The sequence below is a fragment of the Varanus komodoensis genome, unplaced genomic scaffold (assembly GCF_004798865.1).
Source record: "Varanus komodoensis strain SLA01 unplaced genomic scaffold, ASM479886v1 scaffold49, whole genome shotgun sequence".
NCBI lineage: Eukaryota > Metazoa > Chordata > Lepidosauria > Squamata > Varanidae > Varanus > Varanus komodoensis.
Window position 1 is genome coordinate 3,855,678 of NW_025336072.1, and position 17,340 is coordinate 3,873,017.

Genomic DNA, 17,340 nt, shown 5'->3' on the forward strand with positions numbered 1-17,340 from the left:
ATAAATGCAGTTCACTTGTGACAAATTCCAATTGAACTTATTTAGCACCCTAGAAATAGGAACTGGAACATTTTAATTCATGTCCTGATATTATCAGGGACATGATAATATTGTTGTAAACCACTAAGAGAATCAGCATCAGCATCACCCAACTTCCTTTTTTAACTTAATGCAGGATAAATAGAAAAGTAGGAGCATTGTAAGGCAATGTCATTTTAACCCTAACCCAGCATAGTTAATTCTTCCATTTCCTACTAAAATAATTGATTACTATTGTTTGCAATTCCCACCAGCTTTAGTCAGCAAATCCTTAAAGGGACACTTAACTTTTAAATTTAAAAAAAAATACGAAGGGCCACATATTCTGTATCCCTGTTCTTTAGTGGCCTGTGCATCTGAATTTGTTCTTAGATAATTCAGCAGGTCGCTGGATGTAGTTCTAAAACCCATATGGTAAAGAAGCACTGTAGTTTACTCTCCAAAGACTTTTATAGAAGAAGCTTGCCCAGTCTCTGAGTAAAAGCATTTTCAGTAGCTTTCTCTTCAGACCACTTTATCCTAAACTCCATGCACACCAAACAGGAGCAGATTTCTCAGAAACAGAAGCAGATGCTATACACCAGTTTTTCTGTCTCCAGCTCTTCCAGTTTCTCTTGACTTCCAGTACGATTTTGATGCCAGGGACTACTTAAGAACATCATAAAAGCTCTGCTGCATCAGACCCAAGGTCCATCTATTCCATTGCTCCATACACATGGTGGCAAATCAGCGTCTCACAGGATCCCTCAAGGAGGATGGGTGCAAGACCCCCTCCTGCCCAAGCTTGTCAACAACTGGTGTATGTGGACATGTCACCTCTGGTCAAAGAGGCAGCACATAGCCAGAAGACTAGTAGCCACTGATAGCCTTCTCCCTCATAAATCTTTCCAATCCTTTAAAAAAGTCAACCAGATTGGTGGCCTCCACTATTTTCTGTGGCAGCAAATTCCATAGTTTAACTACCCATTTATTTATTAAATTTAATTTTTGCAGTTATATGCTGCCCCCTACACCAGTGCAGTCTCTGGGCCACAATATGCTATATGAAGAAGTACTTTTATTTGTCTTAAACCCCTCACCAGTCAGCATTATAGAATGCTTCTGAGTTTGCGTGTTATGGGAGAGGTCATCTTTTTCTCCCCTCTCTACTTTCTCCACATGGTGTATTACTTTAAACATCGCTATCATGTCTTTCCTTGCTTACCTTTAAGCTAAACAGGCCCAGTTATTGTAGTTGTTCTCCATAGGGGAGCATCTCCAGCCCCATGATCATTTTTGTTGCCCTTCTCTCTACTTTTTCTAACTCAGTAATGCCCTTTTTTAGGTAAGGCAAGCAGAACCGAACACAGTATTCCAAAAGTTGCACCAAAGAATTGTATAAGGGAAGTAAGATTTTGGCAGTTCTGTTTTCTGTTCTGTTCCTAATTATGCCTAGGATGGAGTTTCCCTTCTTCACAGCAGCTGAGTATATGGCTGATATTTTCATTGAGTGGGTCACCACTAGCCCAAGATCCCTTTCTTGCTCAGTCACTGCTAGATCAGAACCTGTCAGTATATACTTGAAGTTGGGATTTTTTGCCCCAACATGCATTATTCTACACTGACTTCCTAAATTTCCCTCTGGACAGACATAACATAGGAACCTAAAATGTATTACGGATTATGGTTTGCTCATAAAATTAGCATATTTGATATATTACATTTAAACTACAGTTTATTCAGATACTAACTTCAAATTTATTAACTGAATCTAATTTAAATGCTTTAATTTTAATACGGTTTTATGAGAGAACTTACACTTTAGGTTTCTAATGCAATAAAGTTACTTTTGATCTGTAAATATTATTTCAAAACAGTATTGTATCTTTTTCATTTCCCCTGCCCCCAAATTTACATAGTTTTCCTGATATAACCCCTGCCCCCACAAAAAAGACCATTCTTTTTTCATGGTTTCAAAATTTCTGAAAATGTTACATCACTAACCCAAGAGCTAGTGACTCTTAGTGAATTTCACAACTGATGATTCTTTCAACCAGGGTCTTTTGACTCTAGCTCTAGCAATTCTACCACATTGTCTGTTGATTGTAGGCTCCTATAAAACAAATAAGAGAACTAATTCAGACTGTTTTTCTATCCTATAGCAAGACAACAGAGAAATGTTCCTTAGTGTAAGAAACATGATATATGATCTTATTGAATGGCGATCACAGATACTTTCTGGAACCCTACCCCAAGATGAGCTCAAAGAACTGAAAAAAAAAGTCACTGCCAAGATCGATTATGGAAACAGGTCCGTGAAATCTGATTCAAAATATGTAGCATTGTTTCCTTTTCTGCTGAAAGTGTTTATAAGTAGGGCCTACATCAAAACACTGTAATGTGGAATACTCTTGTTCATTGTTCTAACCACCCAGCTAGGCATTCTTTCAAAATAGTAAATTTAATTTTCCTACCATGGGGTGTGGGGAGGAGTGAAAAAGATTGAATGTTGGAATAAGAGAGAGCTTTGTGAAATTACAGGACTTAGCTCATCTGTAACCAGTTTCTACTGTGGCTATGTAGAACTGCTATTTTCGCAGCTTGATAGTGGCTGCATGGGTGGAGGAGAGCTAGAACGCATGAGCCTGTTCATGTATGCTGCACTAAACTATGGTTTGGTATAATGTGCAAGAGCAGCTACTGAGGGCATTTCCAACTCTGCTCTGTTGTCGAATTCATATTGTATTAGTCTTACTAGTCACTCTGTCCTTAAAAGCTTAATTGTTATAATCTAAGAACTGTGAAGATCTGAACTTAAGGGTGAACATTTGCAATAGGATAGAAATTTTTCCTCTTCTGAAAACAGATGCATAAAAATAGATTGAATCTGTATCCAAACTGTTCTAGCTATAGTTAGTTGCTTAACTCAACCTTAACTTTTTACGAAGAAATTTCAGGTCCTCTGTACTGCAGCTGTATGTTTCAGGGTTAGTTTACTCATGATCAAAATAAATTGCTAGAATATATAATCAAGCTTTAATTTTATCAAAGAAAGGACAATTCTGAGATAATATATAGAGATTTAGCAGTTACACATGAATGAGTTATTCACGGGTAGTGAAAATTAAATTTTCAAACAGTGATCCCTCCCCCAAGCAATGTAGGTATTTTTGCAGCAAATTTGGAACAGGGGACAAATAGCTGTTATGAATTTATCTTGTACAACAATACGCATTGTCAGCACTTGAGTAGTATTAATGTCAGCTCTTCAGTTCAAATGTGCTGTTCCTGAGGGTCCTTTCATGCTCCACTCATGTTTCTTTAAAAGTATATGAAAGAAGGTATGACTAACTTTGGGAAACTAATGTGGCATCTGCCTCCTGACTGCTTGAGTAAAAGACAGTTTTAGTATTTACACTTCTTTTTTCCTTGCCAAAGTCTAAAAAAAGTAATGTATAAGAGAGCAATTGAGAATCTTTGTGCTGATATTGTTAATTAGGCATTACCTGGATTTCCAGACTGAAGATTGTTTGCAGTCTTCGAAGCTGGAGGTATACATGGTGCTGGTTTTGGAAGTTTGGGGCTAAAGCTAATTCACTTGTCACCAATTAATTTGTTCAAATTGTAGCTGCAGCCAAAAAGTGTGGATGGCATCTGGATAAGATGGTTCTGGATAGATTTTGAAACATTTGAAAACTGATTGACTAGAATTCATTTTAGCTGATCAGTCAACCAAAAACCATTTTGGCTATCCATAACCCAACTCATAAAAAGTTAAAGCATCATAACACAAGATACAATGTTAAAAAACAGAACAACAACAAAAGCCAACAAAATCTACTCCTTTATTTGACAATTACCCTTTATTGGACCAGCTATAAATTCCTTCTTATGTTTGCAAATCTGACCACACTAAGCATAGTAAAAAGATAAGTATTAGAAATAGAGTCAAAATATAAGTAATAGATAACATTATTAACATCATCATTTCTCCTCACTGGAATCAATAACTCTTCAAGCAGTTTCTTCTTTGGTATATCACAAACAGGACTTCAAAGTACATAGTGACAAATAACTTCAATTTCTGGCAAATTAGATATATATGCCTTCCAGCACTTAGGTTTGCAAGTATAAATGCAACATTTCCAGGATTATTTATGCTTCACATCTGGCCACCTAACAGAAGAACAGCAGGCAGGAAGAAGGTAACTTGGGATTTCTTGGTAGAACTCCAGATGATTTGCGGTAGTTCAGCAAGGGTTTCTGATCCCAGTGGTTTAATAATAGCAAAAACAAAACTCCTTCCTGCTAAAATCAAGAAAACAGAAAGAGGAGATTTGTGTGTGAGCTTCAGTTCTGCTGTTGGAAATGAATTACTGAGCTGAATATGTGCTTAGGGCGCATCTTCTTTCACAGTAGTGTGTATGCATTCCTGAGCTGCACTTTCATCTTTAAAAGCAAAGGTAGGGCAGTGCATTTATTAGGCTAATGTAAATGCAACAAAAATATGCAAGTTTTTAAAGATCTGCAGATCTCTTAATCAGGCAAAAAGGGCCAAAAAGAGGAAGGGAAAATAAGAACTGACTTGCTGTTGAAATCATAAGGACCAGTTTTTAGACTCTTTTAAATCTGAATTTAGGCTTAGTTTTAGGACAGAAGATACCTTGTTTCCCTGTGGGGGGTGAGCTTTGCCAAGAGGTAAATGTGAAAGATAACCTTTTGGTTATCTTGGACTATGAAGAATGATATCATTATTGGTGGTATCAAAAAGCTGCTATAACTTTTGCTAAAATAAAACTATATTTGCAAATTGGTTCTCTAAATTGGGGACACTTTTTCAGAATGCTGTCACTCTGGCTTGGACAACTATTTCTAGAATTTGGTGCTGGGAGATTACTGTTTTATTCCATAGCAGCTAAGTCCCAGAGTTTTACTGACTTGATTTTTATTCTATTTAACATCTCCATGAAACTCCTCCTTGCACAAACTGAGTGCTTTAGAACATGTCCCAGAATTCACTGGCTGGTAGATCTGGCTGTTCTGGTATATCTGCAGAGGTTCCTTGAAGAAACCATTCTTTCAAAGCAGGAAATTTTGAAACAATATTTGGGACTTACATTATTTGAAAAGCTGGAATTCTAGTTTTAGAATGGGTGGGTTGAAATTTTGCAGCATTGCGGTACATAGCTTGGCTATTCTTTGGAAAACCAGCTACATATACTATTAAAAAAATGCTTGCCTTTCTATCCTCCATCAACAGAAATGGTTATGAAAAGTTCAACCAATGTCATTATGCCCTAGAACATCTTAATCCATGAAGTGGCTGTTCTACCCCATATAATTAACCAGATGTTGTGGATATTATTTGTCAACTGTTACATTTGCCATCTGGATAAGGAACTGGGTATTCAACTTCCAGATGCTAAATGATCATATATTATAGGACTTCTTCTACTGTAACTTTATTCATTGTTGTTTTGATGAACTAATTAAATGAGTGCAGGGTTCTTTTTAGAGCTGGAAAGAGAACTGAGTTCGGATCGCTGAGTAAAATATGCACCATAAAATAATGTAATATTTGTTTCACTGAAGCTATATACTGTGTTTTCTGCTTAATGGAACAAACACCACAATTTCACAACCGTTATCTCTAGGTATAAACTTTTATTTGTCATGCTTTCAGTAAATGCCCTGTGGATTTCCCAAAGCAGCTTGTCTTCCCACCCACACTTGTTTTCTGAAATACTGTAAAAACAGCATTTTAGTTTTATTTTCTGTAACAAATGCAGACTATTTTTGAAATGCATAGTTCATTTTGGACTTGGCATTTTAAAATGAACAGTGCTCACTGGTTATTTGGGAAATCCTAAAATTAGCATTAAGGAAGTTTCAAACAAATATGAAATATAAAATCACATACCCATAACTAAGGTGAGAGGAATTACGATACAATTCCAGACAAACTTTGTACCCTCTCGCTTGCTGAACTTCTAGTAGGCGTGATATGTTGCAGCAGATTTGTATGTGGTCACTTGTTCCTTTTCCCTAGCAGGATCAGCACATTCTGAGACACCTACCACATTTCAGCTGAACATCTGTTGAGATTTACTCAATGTCCGTGTTGTGTTGTGTTATGTTATGAATGTAATACAAAGTAATGTAATGTGATTTGAATTCACTTTCTCTTGGATTAAACACCCCTCCCCCATTTTTTTATTTTTTAGTTCTCCTTTAGTTTGCTTTTTTGTGATGGCTGTGTGTGTTGTGTTTCTGTACTAAAGTAAAACTCAAAAAGATAAAGAATTTTAAACAGTGAAGCAGTACAACATCCCACATAAATAAGGTGCAGAGAGCCAGATCATTTCAAAGCAAGGGAAAAAGGATGTTCCATACGGTTTTATTGTGTCTCTTTCAGGTACTAAGGAAAAAGGCATTTATTGAGCCTCTCTGCTCCTGTTCCAAGCCAGATTACATCATAGCCTAAAAGCATGAGGGCTGAGATAGGGAGACCTTGTTTGAAGAAGTGGCTGAACAGATGTTATGTTGATGATGTTGGTGCTGTATGTCTTCCTTTTATACAGAATTCTTGATTTGGATCTAGTGGTAAGGGATGAAGATGGCAATATATTGGATCCTGAACAAACTAGCACCATCAGCCTTTTCAGAGCTCATGAGATAGCTTCCAAACAAGTTGAAGAAAGACTGCTGGAAGAAAAAGTAAGATATAACATCTATATTTTCCTCCATGTTTATATTATGAAATGTGTAAAAGGTGGTGAGGATTGACATTTGGAAATAATATGATCATTATTATTTATCTAGGAATTTGGAAATAATATGATCATTTTTTATCTAGGATCACAGCATGTAAAGTTCTAGTCACAGATGATAGAATCTCCACCTTCCTCATGACTTCAGGGTTTATGTAGAAGTTGAACATTTGCCACTAGTCTGCTCACTTGGGTTGGGTACAGTTGTCAAACTTTACCTTGCTTTGCCACTGTGGCAACACTGCTACTATTTCTTCCAGCCCTTTAGATCTTGTAGGCATAGTTAACATTCCTACATTGTCATTTGTATCCAGAAGAGACAAGATACATGTCTACTCCCAGCATGTGCTATTTGCAACAATACTGTGCTTGCAAATCACCAAGAAAGACAGTCCTACCAGCACCACAACTATCCTACTATTTTCTTTCTTCACTTTTCTCTCTCTCTACCTTCCCTCCTGCAAATCTGCTGCCTATGATACAGGAGGAATAAATAGAGTGAAAGTCACTAGGTATCAAGATTGGTGAGCTATAATGCAGAAACCCAACTTACAAACATTTGCAAGGTTAGATGTTTTGCTAAATGTCCATTGTGTTGTATTTAACTAGTTTTGCAGTAGCTTGAATATCCGGTAGAGTTTTCTTAATACTTTCACATTTTGTTTTAGTCTCAAAAGCAGAACTTTGACATTAGCAGACAGGCTAAGTTTGCCGCAACACCTTCATTTGCTTTATTCATAAACCTGAAAAATGTTGTCTGTAAAATTGGAGAAGATGCTGAAGTTCTCATGTCTTTGTATGATCCTTTGGAATCCAAGTTTATCAGGTTAGTGCTTTATAGAATGTTATACTTGCTTCTTAAATGGCCTGGTTCACATGTAACAATAATCTCAATTTTTGTAAATATTCTAAACCAGACAGCTGCAATAAACCTGTCCTGGTTACTGTGTGAACTGGTAACTCAGGTTTATCTTTCCCCCAACAAGACAAAGAAAGTTTATTTGCTTCTGCTATTGCTGAGTTCTCACAGCACAACATGTAGGAATAAGCCACAGTGCACTGCTTTGCAAAGTACCATTGATGAACCTGGCAGATGACTGGGCGGATTGTAGGGACTTTGCTCACTTTTCATCCCTCATTTCTCCAAGTGGTATCTTATGGGCCATTACTGGGAGGAATGAGGCTCCTGACAGCCATGATTGTGAGCCAATCTCAGTATGCTGGAGCTGTCAGTAAGTGCCATTTGTGCAAACAGGGCTCATGCCCTGAAATGAAACAGGGTCAGTTTCCAGCCGTGGCTGGAACACTGTACAGGATCTGTCCCTCTTGCAGTAAGCAGCCTCCTACACATTGCTTTAGCTGAGTTTGGAAATTTACCCATTGCTCTTCAGGGCTTAGGCAAGGGTTTGCATTGATGTTAAATTTACAGCTGGGCTTTGCACTTGCCAGAATTCAGTTGATACACAACAAGGTAGAATTTTTTATAAGAATGTGTTTTTGTTATTTATGAACCAGACCAGTCTTTAGGTTTAAAGTCTGCCTAATGCGGGTCTGTAGTACAATTATACACATTTTCATATGGAAACAACAATATTAGTTGGAAAGTCTCTGATGTTCTTGGAGATTGGAGTTTTTCCCTCTTCTTCAAATGGGACTAATAGTGACCAATATCACAGGTCTACTTTGAGGAGGAAAGAAGACGGAAGCTATAAAGTAAGGTGCACGTCAAAAGTGTAATTACTTTAAAAATGGTCAAAATACTTTTATTTTGACAAGCTGCACTTGAAAAAAACATTGCTGTGTGTTGATACATAAAATCTAGGTCTAGAACTTAAGAAGCCTGTTTCAGATTCTTTGGGTTTTGTACGTAACATCCTCTTAAACCATTTTTTAGTGATGCATCTAGGGAAAAAACACCATCAGGATCCTTCTTACTTTTCCAGAACTAATTTCTTTGGTAACAAAAATGGAAGTTAAAAAAGTAAAGAATATTTTTGGTAGGGGATATTTCCTATTGCAGTTCTGACATGATGTAGCTGTACAGAAAAAACTGTCCAAAAAGCATTTATTTAAAATTTTCTATGTTGTCTTATTTTCCTAGAAAATCTCAAGACAGTTTACACGTTTAAAAACATAAAAATAATATACATCACTTGATTAAAATAGGATTAGATAAGATATATATTAAAATACTGGTTAAACAGAAAGGGTTTGATCTGGTGCCAAAAGGAATAGAGTTGGCTCTAGACGAACCTTTTTGAGGAGCATATTCCACAAGTGAGGCACCACCACTGAAGGTCCTTCTCCTTGTAACAGCCTTCCTTACTTCCTTCAGGGAGGGCTCTCAAAGGGCTCTCCACAGAAGATCTTAAGGACTGGGCAGGTATATATGGAAGGAGGCATTCCTGTAGATATCCAGGTCCTAAATTATTTATTTATTGCTTTTATATCCCACCCTTCACTGGGTAGGTAACACAATAAAATACAATAAAGCACAGCATCAAAATATACAGTAAATAAAACCTAATCTTAAGACAGTATTAACAGTTTAGGGCTTTTTATATCATTGTCAACACCTTAAATTGCACCTGAATTCCAGTTGGTAGCCAGTGCAGATGGTACAGAACTGGCATTACATGATCATGTCTTCTGGTCTCCTCAGTAGCCTGGCTACTTCATTTTGTACCAGTTGAAATATCTAGGTCATCTTTAAGGGTGGCCCCCATGTAAAACATGTTGCAGTAGTCCAAACAGGAGGTTACTAGTGTGTGAGTAATTGTTGCCAGGCTCTGTTTATCCAGGTAAGGACACAGCTGATGGACCAGCTTCAGCTGGTGGAAGTTACTCCTCACCACAGGAGCCACCTAGAATTTCAGGGAAAGCTCCTGTTCAAGGAGTACTGACAAGCTACATACCCTGTCCCTCGGAGGGAGTGCAACCCTATCCGAAACAGGGCAAAACTCACTTACGTGAATCATTGATCTGCCTGCCAGTAACACCTCTGCCTTAACCGGATTAAGCCTCAATTTATTGGCCCTCATCCAGCCCATCCCACTGTCTAGACACCGGTTTAGAACAGTCACTGCCTTACCTGGATTAGATGAGAACGAGAGGTAGAACCGGGAGTCATCAGCGTACTGATGACTCTTCAGCCTAAACCTTCGGATTACCTCTCCCAGCAGTTTCATGTAGCTATTTAACTGCATGGGGGATAAGATAGAACACTGTGGGACTCTATGACATTAATGCCTTGGGATTAAAGTACTATCCCCAGCAATCTGGAATCGGAGGCACTGCCCTGGAGTAGTTCTGCTCCTGCCTGGCCAACCAACTCACAGCCTGGTCAACCTATCCAGAAAAATACCATAGTTGATGGTATTGAAAGCTGCTGAGAGGACTAGGTGAACTAACTCCCCCTGTCACTCTCCCAGCAAAGTCATCTCACAGGGCGACCAAGGCAGTTTCACTTCCAAAACTGAATCTGAACCGGATTGAAACGAGTCCAAATGGTCAGTTTCCTCTAAAAGTGCCTGGAGTTGTACAGTGTAATGGGAAGCCATTGGGTTTCCCATTTCCCGGCCAACTGTGCCAACTCATTCCAGAAATTCCCTGGCCCCTCAATCCAGCACACCATCACCCAAGCATTGGGAACAAGGCATTGGTTGGGAGAAAGAAAAAACACTGAGATTAAAAGGATAAAGCAAGGTAAAATGGGGGAAATGATTAGGAAGTTGGAAAGCAGCAGTTGCAGACCAAACCAGTCAAGCAACCCCAAAACCTAGGGTCTTGTATCACCTGGACTCAAAAACTGCAAAGCTAATCCCTAATTTAGACACAGAATAGTTACCTGCTATAGGGTTGAAGCATGCAAGGCATCAAAGGACTCTTCAGCACCTAGAATGGAACCCCCAAAAAGGAACAAAGAACTTCTCTGTTCTCCAGCCTTTATCTCCCCCACCCCACAATGGTTGACCAGCTGACCCATGGGGAGATGGCCCATCTCCCAATACTGTGAGGCCACCCATTTGCTCCAGATGCTGGTCATTAGTGATTAGCTCGTCTTTGCTACCTTCACTGCCACAAGTAGGGTGGATGAAGAGCTCTTACCCGTGTTTGATTTTGATTCATTTGCCAAGTAGAAGCCTGTTTCAGTATAGGTTTAATATAATGTGACACATTGCTTTCATTTTTAAGACTAAAACACAACTGAAAAAGTACTATTTTTATTTTGATAGTGAGAATTATCTGGTGAAATGGTCAAGTTCTGGTCTGCCAAAAGACATAGACAGATTACATAATCTTCGAGCAGTCTTCACGGTAAATATTCTTTTAATATTTGGAATGTTTGAGGTATCTTATTGTTTCTCTATTGTTCAAACCACACAAATTTACAGTAGCTCAATGATGGAACTTTTTTGATAAGTGGTAGGGTCAGTCCTTTGTACTTCAAAGGCTACCTCCTCCACTGAGATCTTGGACAGCAGCTGTTGGTCAGTATAGACAATACTGAACTGATGGGTCAGATGGTGTAGGGTTTCCCACCCCTTCCTTGAACACTATGGATGGTTAGACAGAAAACTTCCTACAACTCCCAGCATGCCACAGCTAGACCATAGGAATGCTGAGAGCTGAAGAACCTTTTTTTCCCTGTTGAATCATGCATAGGATTGTACCCTTGATCGACCAGACTATAACCCATAGATTACATGTTTCTTCTTTGAATTCTTTCAGACCATATGCATATTTATGTGGTTTTGTTTTGTTGTGTTTGAAGTGCTTTTATGTCACTCCTCAGCTGAACGTTCTAAAGAGCTGCTTACATATAATCAATTACACAAGACAAATATTACCACTGTTTTGGCAAATATTGAAGGACATTATTTTCACTGATTAGGGTAACATGCTCCTGAACTTTATTTTCTTATCATACTAACAACTTTTGAAGTGCCTTCAGAGTTGTGCAGGAAGCTAGTATATATATTTAAGTTGACAGAATTTTTCAGGATTCTTCTTTTGAGCATTCCATGTAAATGAATTCCTTGACTATCATTATGAAAGTTTTTGTCATGTAAATAATTTCTTAAGATGGAAGCAAAGGCATTAGAAGAAGTAAATGGCAATTCTTCCCTTTTATATATACTGAAGTTGAAATGTAAATGTGCTTTGTAAAGTTAAATGAACGAAAACCAACTATTTCTAGGACTTTGGCAGCAAAGACCTGAAAAGAGAGAAAATCAGTTTTGTCTGTCAAATTGTACGAGTAGGCAGAATGGAACTTAGAGACAACAACACAAGAAAGCTAACCTCAGGGCTACGGCGACCTTTTGGTGTAGCAGGTAATTCATTCTTTTTAGATATACTGTCAGAATGTGCTGCAAGTAAGAACAGCTGCTTGCTAATGAAGAACTGCTGACTTGTGATTTTGTAATTTGAAACTGATTGTTCACTCTTCCTGTATTACATTTTTGCCTATATAATGTGAAACTTATTAAAGGAATACTCACATGTCCTTCACACTTTGCATCACAGGTAGGAAGAGGGTAGCTGTCCAGATGCTTTGTACTTAAACTTCCTTCCAGAAGCCCTTGCCAGTTTGGCTAATGGTCAGGAATGTTTGGAACTGAAGTCCAAAGCATCTGGAGATCTGCTTTCCGCCAACCCTAATTTATGTATTTGTAGCAGATAAACACTTCTGCAGTACTATTGTATCCATGACAATAATAATTGCTGCATAATGTGCAAAGTGCTCAACTTCCATAATGGAGGGGAAATGATTTAGAAAGCACATGCTGTCAAATTGGCTGTGGGCTCTGCTTGCAAGGAGGGCATGCAGTATTTGACAGAGGAGGCAAGCTGAAACCTTATGTGCTAATTGATCAATAGCAACTCTGATGCTTTCCAGGAAATAAAGAGTCATGGAGGTCACATCCTTTGACAAAGAGGAAACATATTTGGCTTAGTCCATTAGGCAGAAAAGGAACTACTACTCAAATGTTTACTCTCCTTTACTCAGTTTTTTTCTTGTTGTGTCATGTGTATTAAATTGAAAACCTATGAGCAGGAATGACCTTATTTATTAATTTCTGTTTAATGCTCAGAAAATTTTATAAATGTTCAGTGGTAACATGGACTAGGATAAATTAGTACTATACTTTGCTCTGCTGGGTATTTTCTTAGAGTGGATTTGTTTTTCCCTCTGCATAATGATGTGCTAACGTTTTTACTGGGGGTATATAGAGGAAGGCAGTTTGCCAGGTTCCCAGGTCATTTAAGCCTTTTTATACCAACAGTTGGATCTTGAACATGGCTAGCTAATAGGCATCCAATTCAGTTCTTTTAACCTAGGTTCTATTTATCTATCTATTAACTGCTGCATTTTACTGTAGTGGCATTATTTCTTATCCCTGCAAAACGTATCATGGGTTATGATTCGGTCATGGGATTTAGTTACTCAGTTTACCTTCCTAGGATTCTCAAGAAAATTGTTCTTTAGGCATCAGGATATAAATTAGACTGAAATTAATTCTGATTATTCAAGTTCAAGTATTTGGAAAGTGATGTGTTGTGAAGTTAAGTAGAAAATATATCAATACTGAAAATTATTTTAGCAGAACTCTGATTTAGGGAAATGGTTATTAGTTTCATCTTATAAGATCTGTATAGCATAAATAAACACAACATTTCTCTGCAACTACTTGAACATATTCCTCAGATCCATATGGCCAACAGAGACATTGCTGTACTGGCCTGCATAGAGTATTTCTGTTTGCAGCTTGGAGATGTCTATTAATGAAGTAACTATGTCTTCCCACAGACACTTTTTGTACTTATGGTTCTTCATCGTGGCCTCTGTGCATCACACATATTGGTTTTATGTTGTATATTTCAAACTAGGGCAAATTGCCATACAGATATGCCACAACTTGGGAGAACTTTACTTAGGATGATATGCCTTTTAAGAACAGAATGTGTTATCTTGTGTCTGACTTGGTGGAAGCTGCCTTGTTGAACTAAACATGTTTTTGCCCATTCCTCTCAGAATGTCACCAAGGCAAACTGTAACTAGTTTTATAATTATTTTATAATTCGACTGTGTTTCTGTTCATTTTCATGGATTTTAATGCTGAGATGTAATTTATTTGTCCTTTTGTTATCATAAATACCATGTTACCGTGGATTTTTTAAAAATGACTGCTGGCATTTAAAAGATGGATGACATAAACTGAACAAATAGAATAGTAGAAATATTATCTCAGTTGAGATTATTTCAAGTTCTGAGCAAGTTCTTGAAATATATTCTGGAATATACTCTATTCATATCCTTTGTGTGTCCACAGAAGATGAAAAGCAAACAGGTACAAACTTGAGAATTAGCATTCTTTCTGAGAGCTGTTGCTCTTTGTAGTCTTAGGACATTTGCCATGCAAATAAGATACCATTCTGCTGTGAACTGGATTATCAACTATTACATGTTTTAGTCATAAAAAGTTCAGAATTGTTTGTCACAAAGCACAAAGGTATCTTTAAACATCTTTGTCACTCTTTCCTTCAGATGTTGATCTTTTTAATGATGTTTTTTCTTTTTATTTCAGTAATGGATGTAACTGACATAATTAATGGGAAAGTAGATGATGAGGACAAGCAACACTTCATTCCATTTCAGCCGTAAGTATAAAGTTATGTAGAAGAAATGTCAGAGGTGATTTTTAACAAGATTATAGCAGATTAGGAGTCTTCAAATTAAAATTGGATTTAGATGTTTTTAATTACTGGGAGGCTAAGAGCTGGAAGGAATAATACTGGGCTTTAGACCTCTAAATATCATTCCAAATTAGCAATCAAGTCTCTTCTGTTTGGACAGGATTTCTGGTTTAGTTTACAATCTTTTGCTTAATTAAATTATTCCAATAGGTTTATGATAATCAGCTTTAAACAACCATGTAACTTTTTGCATTTTTTAACCTTTGCTCAGTGTAGAATGTGCTCAAAGGCAATCTGCTGTGCTGTAAGTTCAGGGCAAGCTGGATGTATAACTAAGTGGAAGAACAGCCTGTGGGTTCTCATAACAACAACTTGTGCTTGAGTTCCTTGAGTTTCTTTGGTAGAAATGTGAGAGCGCTGGTCAGCCTATAGGCACCAGAGTACATTCATTTCTGCATAACTGGTTGTCAAGGGCAATAATTAACTAGCTTGGTCAGTATAAGAAAGCATGCTTTCTGTTTTGGAGCTTACAATGAACTTGCTGATAAAAAGCCTTTTGGTGTTTCTTCAATTCTCCAGGTGATGAGTAATTTGCAAAGCCAATATATGCTATTCAGTTTCTTAAATTGGGAGCAAAAAGCACAAGTCCAATGCAATACAGTAGGTTTGCCTGTTAACTTGGGTAAAAGGGCCAGATGGCCTGTCAGAAGTCAGATAAACAGTTTTGACTTTCTGGATCAATAGTTTGTTGATTATACTTTTAAGCCTGATGGGTTTGATATTTATTTTTGCTAACAATCATGAAGTGTGCATATAAGTTATTAAAAGCTTGCATACTAACAGTAAAAATAGTTTATGGGCTGTAGAAGATTTTGAAGTTGAGTGCTTCCCATTAATGTCTCACCATCATTAAAAATGAAATGGCAACACGTGTATATTTTGGTAGATTAGAATAAACACTAGAATGCATATTTACAGATAAAGAAAAGCAGACTTTAATAAGATACTTACAGGTTTCTTGCTCCATTGCATCTGATTCATAGGGATAGGGTTACATCAGAATCCTGAAAGGATGCACAATAAAATGAACCCTAGTTCTCTTTTTCTCTTCCTGTTGCTATGGTGAACTAAAATGTTTTTCGGAAAAAGTCTATATCAGGAATGAGTAACATGCACACTTTAACGATGTTAGTGTCATTCCCAGTGTCGACTTAAAAGCTGTGTATACGAGGCAGGTTTTTTCATGCTGCTCCTTTGTTGTTCTACTTGGCATTAAAAAAAACTCCATATGCTTGTTATTGGTTGCTAGTGAAATAAATACAAACACAACGGTGATCACATGACACTTGGTGTGTTCGCTGTGGCCTGGCTGCCATTTTTTGAAATGCTACACTTCATTTTTAACTTCTGTATTTTCATCATGTTCAGTCACAGCAGCAAAATGTTTCATAAGTTCTCTCTGTCCCCCGCACTCCATGCTACTTGTGTTTGCAGTAGCTTTTCCCTTTCTGTGTTCTCATATTATGCTATTGCTCAATCCTTGTCACATCCAGAGTAGGTCATTGAGGTTGAATGTTCCACATTTTAATGTTTTGTTATTTTATTTGTGACCTCTAAGATCTTCATCTCTTATGGCTTATAGACACAGTGGCTTCTAGACATTGGTTTTAGTGTTTGTTTCTGGAATCATAAGTTTGCTTTACTTCTCTTTATTAGATTCACGATTTTCTTGACTGATTATGTTTCTGTGTTGTTCCATTTCCTATCCTTTGTCTTGTGTTGACTAATGAACACTGTCAATTTTATGATACACTCTTTTGTTTCCTTGTTACTGTGACTTCTGGTTTTCTGTATCCCTTCTCCCACCTTTGTTACCTTTTGGTGTTGGTCATCATGTGCATCCTCCAGGCTAGCATTGGGCAACGCCATTCGACACAAGCAGCTGAACATATCATCCCGTTTTTCACCCAGGGTGGCAGGGGAGAATGATTTCCTTCAGACGGTGATAAACAAAGTGATTGCTGCTAAAGAAGTTAACCACAAGGGCCAGGGTAGGTACTTTGTGTCACTTTCCATTATTTGCATTTGCAATGAAGTGATCTTTTCCAGGATGTCTGATAACATGAAAATTACACCAGAAGTTGCATGAACTGTATTCAGTTGTGTTTGGCATTGAAGCATGCTCTTTTTCCATGGCCAGCCCTTCCTAGTTGGGTTTCCCTGTTAATTTTCTTGCCATATGCCTTTACCATACTTCACTGTTACATGATGCACCCATCATTTTAGAGATCCACTGTGTGATCTCTAGACAAAAATGTATGGATAGCAGGGGAGGCTGGTGACTCATGTCAGTGGGGCTCCTTGTCTACTGCAGCTCTCATTTAAAACTTTATAGGGACTCTCCTTGGTGCTTCACAGTCATGAACTTCTTTTGGGAATAAAGTTCATGGATAACATCTATGATGTTCAGAATAAAAGCTGTGTAAGAGTAGGAGCTCTGCTAACAGCCTCCTGTGCTGGATGGGAGGATGCCTTAGTCTATTGCACCAAAAATTAGCCCCATAGCACCAGTTTGTTCGCCATTAATGTGCCACAAGACTCATTTTGCTATTTAGATCTCTTCCTTCTCTGATACCTTCTGTGGGCAATATATGCCTCCTTTTCAGAGAATTTTGTAAAGGTTGCTTGCTTCAAAATTGATGTCAGTTTTACTTCTATGTTGGTTAAAAAGCCTTAAAATAAAAGAATCATGTTAGTTTATTTTGCACAGTAAATTTAACATGCCATATAAATTATAGGAGTAGAAAGATTCCATCTGGTCATCTCATCCACTGCGTATTCCACTGTTGAA

The 17,340-nt window shown here is 37.7% G+C and overlaps 1 protein-coding gene across 6 annotated transcripts in view; it reads left to right on the forward strand.

Moving 5' to 3' along the window:
* The window catches only part of DOCK1 (dedicator of cytokinesis 1), a 550,659-nt gene that overhangs the window by 70,941 nt on the left and 462,378 nt on the right, over positions 1 to 17,340 (forward strand). For 5 of the 6 annotated variants that reach the window (XR_006416228.1, XM_044445702.1, XM_044445704.1 and 2 more), the window contains exons 6-12: positions 2,181 to 2,329; positions 6,600 to 6,735; positions 7,457 to 7,614; positions 11,024 to 11,105; positions 11,989 to 12,124; positions 14,381 to 14,453; positions 16,398 to 16,540. Coding sequence is in view for 5 of the 6 variants with exons in the window: in XM_044445702.1 (XP_044301637.1) it covers positions 2,181 to 2,329; positions 6,600 to 6,735; positions 7,457 to 7,614; positions 11,024 to 11,105; positions 11,989 to 12,124; positions 14,381 to 14,453; positions 16,398 to 16,540 (877 nt within the window). In the remaining variant the exon portion in view is untranslated. The remainder of the gene's footprint in view (positions 1 to 2,180; positions 2,330 to 6,599; positions 6,736 to 7,456; positions 7,615 to 11,023; positions 11,106 to 11,988; positions 12,125 to 14,380; positions 14,454 to 16,397; positions 16,541 to 17,340) is intronic. The other variant, XM_044445703.1, reaches the window with a different exon arrangement.